General features: G+C 40.7%; 1 protein-coding gene across 2 annotated transcripts; it reads right to left on the bottom strand.

Moving 5' to 3' along the window:
- Positions 1-896: 896 nt before the first annotated feature.
- nxf1a (nuclear RNA export factor 1a) lies at positions 897-12,038 on the bottom strand. 2 transcript variants are annotated; one of them, XM_077578171.1, is made up of 23 exons: positions 11,896-12,038; positions 11,630-11,720; positions 11,034-11,084; positions 9,506-9,728; positions 8,950-9,100; positions 8,779-8,862; positions 8,564-8,668; positions 8,378-8,458; positions 7,596-7,665; positions 7,333-7,421; positions 7,142-7,249; positions 6,941-7,050; positions 4,407-4,443; positions 3,352-3,420; positions 3,188-3,243; positions 2,996-3,103; positions 2,505-2,563; positions 2,283-2,398; positions 2,157-2,199; positions 1,880-1,958; positions 1,415-1,597; positions 1,277-1,337; positions 897-1,194 (listed from the first exon to the last, which is right to left on the bottom strand). In XM_077578171.1, the coding sequence occupies exons 1-23, from the start codon at positions 11,902-11,904 to the stop codon at positions 1,156-1,158; spliced, it is 2,022 nt and encodes a 673-aa protein (XP_077434297.1). In that variant the 5' UTR covers positions 11,905-12,038; the 3' UTR covers positions 897-1,155. The 2 variants fall into 2 exon arrangements, with proteins under 2 accessions (XP_077434297.1, XP_077434298.1); XM_077578172.1 differs by lacking the exons at positions 11,034-11,084; positions 11,630-11,720; positions 11,896-12,038 and adding an exon at positions 11,154-11,413.
- Positions 12,039-12,253: the final 215 nt, after the last annotated feature.

Raw genomic sequence — 12,253 nt, 5'->3', positions numbered from 1 at the left:
AACTCGGGTGGACTCTAGTGGATAGATGCGGAAGTGTTGCGTGACTGAGGCGTCAACAGGTGCGGGCTGGACTGGATGAGCTTGAGTGACTGAACCGTGTCCTCCTTTTAACGGTATTATTTAAATTGCCTGTGCCCCCCATCCCTTCTCGTATATACAGTGATTTGCAATCACAATATTCTATCCTTTGTCCAAATACTCAATTTTGGTTTAATGGACTGAAGATTACCTACAAATGATAATTGCTCTATCTAAACCAGCAACATATAGTGACAGGAAGAACAATTACATGCTTTTCCACCAGCAGGCAGAATGTACAATTAACATGATACCACCCATTGCCATTCATACAATTTAGTACATTTGCTAGCTTGTGTTTTTGGTCAAGACTATTCTCAAGGCCCAGTTTCATTAGAGCATAAAGTGAGACAAAAATCATTATTTCAGCACTTTGTGACATTTTTGTTTTGTGGTACGCCATGAGATTCTGCTAATGTGGCCCAATAAATATTGGGAAACACTAGCCAAGGGGTAGTAATTGTGGATTTTTATTTTTGAATATAGGTTTTGACAGACTGTCACCAATAGATTTAATTGGAAAATGTCATGCTGCCCTTTTCCATTTTGTATGACTTCTAATGTGAGGGCAGCAGTCATACGGGCACCACAGATCACAAATGCACTTGTCCGTCCTGTGTTGTAACACTGACCCACAAACCTAGCATCAACCTGCTGCCCTTTATCCTGGATTAACATGCATGTCCTAATGATGGGTGACATAAATAAACAAAAAAACACAAACCTGACAACTACTGACATTACAAATTATGATTTAAAAGAGCAAGATATATTTGAAAAGTATGTACTTCAAGAAGAGTATAAAACAACATTTGAAATACTGGAAACAAGGTTTTAATACAATGAAAGCAATATTTCTATACACAGTGAAAAGAAAACAAACCTCACAAATCTGAATTCCAATTGCGGACATCTTTGGCTGCTAAAACAAAACCACGCCAACGGAACTTGTACTTTATACTCTACCATTTTCTGCCACTTATCCAACAAAGGAAAAAAATAACAAAATAAGACAAAAAGTTATCAAACAAACCAATGTATCAATTTTAAATTTTACAGGAGGTATGAATGAATGGTTTATTTGATGAATGCAACATCAGGGATTTTTCCTTCCGTCTGTAGCGAGACATAAGAGAAAAAAAAGACCAGTATTTTAGTGTCATCTAATATTGCAAACGGATCAAAAGTAACTTGTTACCTGTAACTGTGTGAAAATTTGTGCCGCTTTGTTGAAGTCCCACTCATTGTCTTGTAAACACCTGCAAAGACGAAGGAATGTTTAGACATTTGAAAAACACCACAAAGAACATACTTGACTCAAGATAAAGAAACGGACTTTTGGGACCATTCCAGGTTCATGCAAGACTTTTGCGAGAAGGCCGTGAGCATCTCTTGTTGAGGTGCGGTTAGAGTGGGCACGGGGCTGGAAGATGGCGTCGGAGCGGGCGCCACGAAGGCCTTGCGGATCTCCTCCGTCGTGGCCAGTCGAATGAAGAGCTGGTCGTTGACGATGCACAGGCTGCACAACACATTTGGTTTTGTGGTCACAATTCATTCTACAGTGATGCCGCCCATCACTTGTATCGCAAATCATCGTTCCCCTTTGAAATGAATGGAAATGCCATTCATCTGTTCTAGCCTCCCAAAATAACCCAAATCTTGTGTCATGCATTTTAAATGTGGAAAAATTGCACACTATATGCTATTCATTATATGTGTGGTCGTTTGAAATACACAATGTCCAAATTATTATTATTTTTTGTATTCACAGGAAAATTAAGCCATACAGAGGGACGCTTACCCAGAATTCCCAGCAGGGACTGTGATGAAAACTCGAGAGAAGGCCATGGTTGAGTCTCGCGATTTTCCATTGACAGCCACTTAAATAAAAATAAAATATTTTTATTACCGCAGTACACATCAAAAGGTGAATTTAAACAATAAAACATAAATTAATATATTATTTTTAAAAAAAGTATTATAGACGTCATATAAATATTTTTATTTATTCTAAAACAAAAAACACTTTTTGTTCTTGATCAAAATTTGTGAGAAATAAACAAAAATGACAAACTGACCCTCTTTGAAGACTCCACTCACGGTGAATGACAGTAGTGTGTTCTGTCGAGAAAATGATACATTATTTTTTATTATAAAACAAAACAGAGAAAAACAAATCAGGGCCGGCCAGACAAAACGCTCACAGTGTAGGTATTGACGTCGATGGTAAAAGAGGCGATGTCGTGCTGAGTTTTGGGCAGCTCGTTAATGAAAGCCACCACATTGAGACGCGTGTGCTTGAGCAGTCGGAAGCGAATTGCTGCAAGCAAACATCATAGTTAGTTACTCACATTGACAACGGGAAGACATTACGTGATAGAAAATGACGACATTGACACAAAGTCCCGACTTAAATAAGAACTTACTGGTGTCTCTGACCCGCTTTAGGTTTCGACTGTCTTTGTGATACTCTCCCAGACTCGACCTAAAAACATTAACAAAGATAGAGGAGGGGGCGGGGGGTAAATTTTAGACTCATATCTAATAGGTATAGAGACCACATAAACAATTTGAAGCAAATTGAAACACACTTCAACTAAAACCATGACCGTGTCAGGATACAGTATATATGTACCGCCTGGCCTATGATGTCCGTGAATGTGCCTGGAGTGAGCTGTGGCCAACAGCAGCTCCTGCGTTAACGTGCTCATTTGTGCTTGTGCTTTTCCAGCATTCAATAAAACCGCTGAAAATACCATACTGCATTTCATTTTTAAAGTCACAATCACAAATGCAGTACTGAGAAATGTGTGGCCAAAAGTAACAGCAGAAGACTAGATAGATGTCTGACATCGAATTAAGGACCTAAAACGACAGCAAAGTATGTTATATGCTGTTGTTTACGTTAAAATTTTACCTGGAAGGGTTCTGGTTGGAGAACGGTATTGTGAGGGACAACGCAGCACCGTCATGGTAAGCATCCAGAAGAGGTTGTCTGTCCCCAGAATCGTATATGCTGTAGTACCTGAGACAATCACGTGAGAAACGGGTTCAAGTGCTGTTGTGCCCCCGCCGTTGTAGTTTTTAGATTTTGCCAACACAAACTCACTGTTGCAAGAATCGAAGGATGAGGCCCTTGATTTCATCCGAGCCGAAATAGCTTCCCTGGATTATAAAATACATATGAATGCAAATTATTTGACGTATTATCACCTGGCTGCAAAATTTAAACTAAATGTCGTGCACTATTTCGCATGAGACCAAATAAGCAACCTTGCAGGGGGGGATAGTGGTGGGAGTTTCCACATCAAATCCGATGGGCGGCGGAAGGTCGTTACCATCCTTAAGACAAAAAAGACAAAGAAAGGGATAAGCATGTCAGATGTCACACTACCATTCTCTGAATCTGGAGTAGTGCCTTGAGATACGAGTTTAACTGGTTTGTGACAATTCTTGTAAGTCAAAAAAACTAGCAAACAAATCAGCATGCCCAATTGAAATAAATGGAAATGTCAATCGCTTTCAGCCTCCACCTCCAAATTCAAAGAAAATACATTGCCTCTTGTGGTGTCGGAACCTTGGCCACCCTGGGCCAATGAAATAAACAGATTACTACACATGAAGGCGGTCCCAGCTGCTTCATAAAGAAGATGGTATGTGTATTTTTATATTGTCCATCTACATATGTTATTTCACTGGTTGTGCTGAGACAGCCATGGCTTAAAGGCTTATAACTCAGACATTGGTGTTTTTCCTTGGCCCCTCTACGGTCTTTCCAATTATTCATTAGCATTAAGCTATTTGACCTAAAGGCAAAATTGTGTTTTTTTGTTAAATATGTAATTCTTAGTTTGCCATTTCATTTCATGCATACAATAGTACGTCCAGCCCGCTTGGGCTCATAAGACGCCATACAATCAAAATGACCCGGCACCAGGACCAAAAACATCAAAGGAAGCAACAACAAAAACTTCCATGTCAAGAACAGTCCATCAAGTCTTCTTTTCCGGGCTTTATAGAATTTGCAGTTACAAAAACATCAAAATGCCATTTGAGCTTTGCCTCATCTGGGCAATAGAACATATCAGGGTTCTGTTGTTCAATGGGTGTGTCAATAAACAGTGTAACGCCTTTTTTGAAGAACTTTTTGCCATCTGCTAAACTGCCCAAAGTAAAAGAAGACATTTGAAAGACAGATCTTGCCTCGAAAAATATACATGGGATCAACTCTCATCTCAAGGCACCGATGTATATTGCGTAATTTAAGGAACAACACAGATAACAAAATTAGTTGAGCAGCTTTGAAAAATAAATCAAAATGTACTCACAAGTTTAAGCAGGCGGGGAAACCTCTGCCGCATAGCACTGGCATGGGAACAAAAATCCAAAAGACATTAGATCATCATCGTCAAGTAAACAATGTTAAATGTTATTTATTGCCGCAGGTAGCGGTCTCCTGTTGGCCTATTTGATAGCACCGTGTGCTTTCAGCCACTCAAGTTTAAAGCTGCTACACTGCCACATCTGCGGAAATAATGGTGGCGTCAAACGTCATATATGTGTATATGAACTGGCTAGAAGTTTTTGATTGGAATCTGGTCTCTCGCCTTTCTGTGTGGCGGTTGCATGTTCTCCCCGTGCTCCGGTATCCTCCCATGTGCTTGGTAAGTTTATTTGAACAAAATTATTATCTAAACGACCCATTTTCAATTCATACTTGTAAAATAAATATTCTTTTTAAATACAGGTGTCTGAATTTCATCGTCTCATGTGGACGTGTTGGAAATGTCCACAATACAGCCCGGCAGACAATTGTTCCATTATGACCGATGCAGCGGCACTTATTCCCACCCCCATGTGCACTTACCCAAAGGTATACTCACCCTCTCCCCCAATATGGAAATGGGGAAGCGACAACCACACTTTTCTAGAAGCACATACAAACACACTCAAAACACATATAGAGCCAGTCTGACAAGACCGCACTGGAAATCAGCAGGTGCTTTCCTTTCGTAGTACTAAAAGAAAAATGTTGTGTTAGGGCTCACACCAACCGATGGAAAAAGAAATTGAAATGAGATGCATGTGCTTCACGAAGACCTGCGAGTAGATTAAGTGGATGAAGAGTGAGGAGAAGCACAGAGCAGAACTCAGCATGAGAGGAAGCTTGTTGCTCCGTGATTATCCATAAGAGAAAAGAACTCAAGACGATGGTTTCAGCGTGAGCTGGGCCCAGCACCCCCCACTGCTAATCCGTTAGCATTAGCCCCCCCCAGCAGCTGCTAAGGTAACAATTAGTACTCGACTCAGCAATCTTAACATTAGCAAAATCCTACATTGAGTTTGAAAAGTATAATGCCAAAGCCTTTGAGTAGATCAGACAAGTGATACCCTGCCATGCAGGATTGGACTTTTTTGTTGTTGCTCTGGTCGCAGTCACCAGCAGCATGGAAGAGGAAGTGTTTTACTTCTTGTGGCCGGGTAAAACATTGATACCCAGTTCCGAATGTTTCCATCAAAGGCTCTTTCAAGCAAATTCATCCATTCCGATGATGAGCCAGTCGGTTGGTACGTCACCGCTCATCGACGAATGCGTGTCCCCCCTCCACCCATCGGCTTCTCCTGTCCAGTCCCCTCTTCTCCACTGGTGGCGTGAGAACGCACACACCGGGACCGAGGCTGGGTAATCGTGACTGTGCCTGCCTTAGGTCGTCCCAAAGTTTCGGAGGTGGGATCTTACCCGTCATGGGCTATCCAGCCTTCCATACCCGCCTGATACTAGAAGCCGAGTGGGCAAGGGAGTTAGGAGTCGAGGGGGAGTCACTGGCTGTGCATTTTTGTTACTTCATCCATACGCAAGTTGGGACATGGGTTTATGCCCCGCTCTCGTATACAGAACCACAACGCAGTCATGGAGTGCTGCTCAAGATCTTCCTTGCCCTATAGCAGTCCATAATGTTACATGACCCTCTGTCTAATTTAGGAGTACTAGCCTGTGGTGTGTTGGCGGCGCTTGACTGCTGTTTATGGGATGCCTGCAGGGGATTTCAGCAGGAGGAGCGCTGGGCACAGCACCACTGAGTTCCTTCGAAAAGAGCCGACAAAAGATGTCCCCACAGACAAAATTGGAAAAGAAAAGATAGCTGCCCAAATTGAGAAGCTCGAATTTTCAATCAACATCTAGGAGAGTAAGAAAAATATTTGCAGTTGAAGTAGGAAATGTTAACCGCCGGGTGACACAAAACACACTGTATTGGGAGGGGGGAGAACTGGCTTGATTAAATGGTCAATCTGGAACCGACTGAGATCCTGAAAAGAAATGAGCTCCTTATACACGCACAAACAAACAGGGAATTAAAATGTAAATCAGTTGGCGCTGCTCAATCTCGTCATCTCCCCCTACTGGGATACCAAGCATCCTTTAACTCTTTGACTGCCAAAAACGTTAAATAACGTTTAGTAAAATCCTATGGAGGAGTGCCAAAGACGTTAAAAGACGTTTGTTTCAAAACTAACCATTTTCTATTGTTGATTACTGAAAAACGGAATAAGGTAGAAACAAACTTTTTTTTCTGATGAAAGATGAGAGTCCAATCTTTCATTTGGTAGTATGTGTGTTTCCATAGTCCAAACACATAATTTTCTGTGGACCTTGAAAGATCAGTCAAAAGATCAGTCAAAATGCTTAAATCGGCTGGCACCCACGGCATCCCTTTTCTGAAAACGTCTGGCAGTCAAAGAGTTAATCAAGACAAAGGCTTCATTTGGTCTTTGTGTTTATCATACCAGTCTGGCAGAGACATCAAAACGTTGATGTTCCCTGCACAGCAACTGGTCTCACCCCCCAGAATGGTCAACTAACCTGATGTATGAGGCCTGGTCCTTGAAGAGGTCGCACAGCGGGTTCCTGACCAGCCACAGCTCCACCAGCTTCAGGCCCTTGACTTTGTCCAGATCACGGTCCAACTTCAGCTAAACAGCAACAGTGTCATGGTCAGTGTGAAAACAGAAATGCAACAAAAACAAATTCTGTTGATGAAAGGTTAGCAATTTCCACACTCACCTCATTGTGGGAAAGGTTGAGACACTTCAAATTAGGCACTTTTGTAATCAATTCACTAAGTTCGTCCAATTTATGGATACGGTTGTTGCTCAGGTTCAAGCTGGTCAGCTAGCAAGAGAAGACAAGCAGATTGAAAAGTATTAGACAAGCGTTTTAACATTAACATTATTTATATGCATCTTTCACCACACCTCTGGAATGTTCTCTTCAATAATCTTGATGACAGCTTCCATATTTGTTTTCCTATTTAGGATGACTTCGACGTTATGGGAGACCAGGTCTGTTACGAGAAAATGTGATTCCCCGTTTCAGACAACGTGACAATAAACGCTCAGCTATTTCTGTCAAGAGCAGTCCTTTACTTTAGTACAAATCAAAATAAAGAGCATATAATTGAACCTGTGCTGACCAATGTACGGATGCTGCCGCAAAATGATTGAGAATGTGTACTTACCCGGGTCCGTCCGGATGTTGTTCAAGTCCAGAGCTTGTTGTGAGCCATCAAAACGTTTTGCCATACATTGCTGTTGTAGAGTAAAAAAACAACAAAAAAAAACCACACAAATGAATTCTAAACACCTAAAAATATTGGTTCATTGTACAAGTGCAGCAGAAAAGAAATGTGGTGCTTGCCAGACCATTGGCACCCAAGCGAAGCTCATCATCCATTTTGCAGGAGAGACTGCAAACGTAACTTTGCAAAACAGATGATGAGTAGCTCAACGCTGCTCGGACTCGTCCAGGCAAGCCGCACTCCTGTCACGACACCGCGGGTGCAAGACACCCGGCCCGGCTGGTCGTTAACAGCATGTGGCGTAAAAACAACTAAGCGGTGGTGTGAAGTATCACTTAGGTTTTCCTGCTCACGGTTTTATTTTATAACCGAAACACAATACATTGCATGATAGGCTACACTTAAGTGAAATGTATGGCAAAACTTCTAAGTTTAAAATGTCAGTAACAAATCTAAAAGGTGTTAGACTTTAGTGAAACATGTTCATGCGTGTTTTGTATTTCCGAGCAGTTTTTGATTAAGATCATTCACAATTGAAATATAAAATGGCATTAACAAATATCGGCGAGTACTCAAATGTAAGTACTTGTGCGCAGTCTGCAAAAAAGTGGTATATGCGGACCCCTAATTCTTAGAATATAGCATATTTTTAAAAGGTCAGAGTCAAAGGACATCACCTCATTCAAAGTCATGACGGAATTTCTACATTATTTTTGACTTACCTTCAAATGCTCAATATCTTCAGGTTTCAGGTCAGACAGGAGGAAGTTAGGTGGATTGCTAGGATTGACGTGCACTTCCACCTTAAGGGAACAAACACCACATCCATAAAATGAGGCCCAATAAACAGGTTTAAAATTGACAGCAATTGTGTGTCGAGAATGGTGGTTTCATGTCAACCAACTCACCTTGTAACCGTCTGCGTCGGTTATCTTGTGGGAGCATTTATGCAGGGCGCTGGCTGCGGTGGCATCGTCCAAATAGAAATGGACTCTGTTGTGATCAACGTGGTACTGGAAGAGCAAAGCGGAATGCAATAAAAAAAAAAAAAAACTCATCTAAACAAAAGACCTTTCTGCATTACACCAATTATTTGAGGTGTAACAACGATGCTGCGCCTCACCTGAACAGGTGTATACGTTACAGAGCAGATGTTCTGAAGCGCAGTCAATAACCATTTCTTGTCATATTTTTTCCCATGAGGAATCTAGACAAACATGTGATTGACAGAAACGTTAACATTGATAGTGGAAAAGAAAAGTGCAGATGATGTGCGAACTGAAGTGATGCACACCGTCACTTTGTACCAGGCGGAACGGTTTCGGCCGCCACCGCCGCCGCCGCCACCACCTCGGTCTCCTCTGAAGCTTCCTTTGCCGCCACCTCCTCCTTTGCCTTGTCGTCTGTCTCGGCCGTCTTTTCGAAAGGGCCTTCCGTAGGGGGTGCTGGATAAAAGAAACAAATTACCAAAAGAGACATGTATTAGAAATGCTTTTGTTAACAACCCAGGATGCTGTCTTTTCTCTCACAGAAATTACATCTCGATGTATGTGAATTTGACATTATTTTACAATGCATAAATGGTTCGCTTTGGGAACTATGAAGCAAACTTGTTATATAAACTATCAATTAGAACTTGGCAGTTAATCAAACTATGATCGTAATGACTTCATTGACAGGTCATTTTGTACTTGAGAAAAGAATAGTGTTCGAGAAGATGAAAGTATTCAAAATGTAGGCATAAATGGGAATGAGGCTAAGAGTTTGAAGTAGTTTGGTTTAAAATCAATGAAATCAATCATTATTTTCCCCATAAACGCCCGTCCCTACTACAAAATAGCCGTACTCACAATCTGTTCTGATTGCTGTTGTCTTGACTGTTGTCATTCATTGTCACATCTTCATCATTCATTTCAAGTCTGGACCGCGGGCCTGGACCCCCAAAGCCTCCTCCATTGCCTCCACCGCCATGGTTGCCACGTTGGCGGTCTCTGCGGAAGCGTTCGTAAGAGCGACCTTTATTGGAACTTCTGCCTTTGCGGTTGCGATTGGACGGTCCGCGGTCATCATGCTCTGAAAGACAAATAAATGTTAAATGTTAAATGTTACCACTTGTGCACTGTCATCAAAAATATTATATAATTTAAGATAAAACTACAACAAAAGAATGAGGAAATTAGCTTTAGCCTAATTGAAAGTGATTATTTAAATCACAGCTATTAAACACAAGGCCGGCGGGTATAATGTGTCTACTTAATGTTCCTTGTTAAAAATGTGTACTAAAATAGCAAATTGACCTTTTACTCACATTTGGTAACACTGATATATAGTGATCATATATTTTCGTTACCAACCTACTTTAATTTGAACAGTAGTAGTAGTACTATTAGTAGTAGTCCTATTTTTTTATTGGAATTCAAAACTAGCTAACCATCAATTTGCTTTGTACTGACAAAAATTTGTTTGACTCGCCTGATATAAAATATAGAGTTCTATTTATTTTAAATAGGATTTTGGTCACACAAAAATTTGCAAGATTTAGATGTGTTGACAAATTGCCATTTTGGCACAGATTATATTAGCAAGGTGACAAGTGGTCGCCACCTTTGTGGAATTTTCAAAAAAAAATTATATATTTTTTTTTTTAAATCAGCAATTCAAATGCCTAAATTCAGGGAAAAAAAACTCTTGATTGCTTACATATATGACCTATTTTGCTGGCCACACTGCTTTTCTCACCAATAATCTTCCATCTGCGCTAGTTACCGATAAGTTTTTAAGGCAAGTGTCTGACTCATGACACTAATTTTGACCTGTTCTTGATGTCTCATTATTTTCGGCCTGCCCTCAAAAATTGGTGGATTATTTTTAATTGAAATGTGTCTGCCAAACGTATAAGGGAGTTGAAATTGAAGAATTTAGAACTTTGAGAAACCCCACCCCCAAAATATCACACAATTTCTCTGATTTCTCTGGAACGCTTAATCCAATTTTCAAAATTCTGGCTGTGCTGTACTAACGTTTAAGTTGACTAACCAACAAGACTTTGCATTTTAACAGATTTTCAGTTTTTAGAAATCCTGTCACGTTGCTAATTTTAGTAAGAAACAAACTACAATACATGCATTCGATTAGCTTTAGCAGGCCAAATAAAATGCTGTGGCGGGCCGCGAGTTTGACACCTGTGATTTCATATGCATCTACACTATATGTATGCAAATATGTATGCGACTATGTAGCTAACAAAGCAAATAAAAGAGCGAATAGTGAGTGAACTGAGCCAGTACTGCTTTAAAGCTCTTTCAACCCGTGATTATATAATCTGGTCCATTAATAGATTTTGTGGAGAAAAGTGAGGCCGTGGACGAAAAGGTTTACCTCCTGAAGTCATGAAACCAGTGCATCTAACCTCCCTTGACAGCATAGAGCCTGAATAAACAAGGTACCAGAAAGGAAAGGCGGAGTAAGATTCACGATGTACTGAAACAAATTACTTACCGAAGTAAGAGGCACCCTCCGCCATCCTTCTGCAAGGGCGTAAGGAAATAATACCCAAACACAGACGAGATGGTTCGGGTTGTTTTTATGTTGGCAGGCAATGCGAGCTGAGTCAACTTATCTTCGCATACAAATAGCAATGTAACAAAGAAGAAACACCACAGTGGGCCGCTGCCGAGCTAACAGCTAAGTTCAGCCTCGTTAGCTTCACCGCCTTCTGCTAGACACTAAAATGGCGGATGTGTACACGTTCAGCTTCCGGGTTACGTTATGGTGACGTGCTATTACGTCCTAATACATTTACGCATGCGCTGTATACAATTAAGACTCCTAACGACGCCAATAAGTTGACTATATGGACCGGGCGGGCCACAATCCAAAATACTAACATGAAATTAATAATAAATTTACACTGATGAGCTTCCATACATATATTTCTGAATTAAAGGAAGTTAAATGGTCGAAAATCAACTTACTCTGATTTAGCGAGCGTGTCACCTGCAGGTTGGGGACACGTTTCCACTGCGCGTCCATGTCGTACGGCACACATCTATCTACCTGGTGTACCTAACATTGGCAAGAAAAACAAAACAAAATGCAAAACTGCCGGTGCTTTAAAAATGGGGATAATAAGATTAGCGAAACACTGTCTCTTGACAAGGCCCGGCTTCATTTCACTGCTTTAGCTTTAGCTAGCCTCCAAACTTGGCCCATTCTTAGCTGCACATAGTTGTAGACTCACCCAGAACATTTTTTTTTCGCAGTGTCCACTTATTGTTATTTTGATATTTCTTCTGGTGTTTGTGACGCGACGAAACGACAAAACAACGACAACGTCGTTTTTTCCTTATCTTCTGCACACGTTCCTGTCACTGGCGTCGTCGCCGCCGCAGTTTTGTTTTGGCGAAAGTCTAAATGGCGCCACCTTGTGACGTCACCATTATTTAGTTATATTCAAACCATATTCGTATCATTCAAAATTTTAACCAATAATTTTGACAAGTTTACATTGTATTCTATTTTTTATTTTTATTTTTTTAATTTTGCGTTCATGCATAAGTAGATCAAAATTTATATTTGCAAAAATAAACAAAATAAAA

This window comes from Vanacampus margaritifer, chromosome 10 (assembly GCF_051991255.1).
Source record: "Vanacampus margaritifer isolate UIUO_Vmar chromosome 10, RoL_Vmar_1.0, whole genome shotgun sequence".
Lineage (NCBI taxonomy): Eukaryota > Metazoa > Chordata > Actinopteri > Syngnathiformes > Syngnathidae > Vanacampus > Vanacampus margaritifer.
Note: the sequence above shows the minus strand (reverse complement) of the source record. Positions and strands in the feature narration are given on the sequence as shown.

What these genes read in the sequence shown, in the direction of transcription:
- nxf1a (XM_077578171.1), bottom strand. An exon ending in TTGAAGAGAACATTCCAGAG is followed by an intron (nt 7,250 to 7,332) that starts GTGTGGTGAAAG and finishes TTCTCTTGCTAG; the next exon opens with CTGACCAGCTTGAACCTGAG. An exon ending in TCGACGTCAATACCTACACT is followed by an intron (nt 2,200 to 2,282) that starts GTGAGCGTTTTG and finishes TTTTCTCGACAG; the next exon opens with AACACACTACTGTCATTCAC.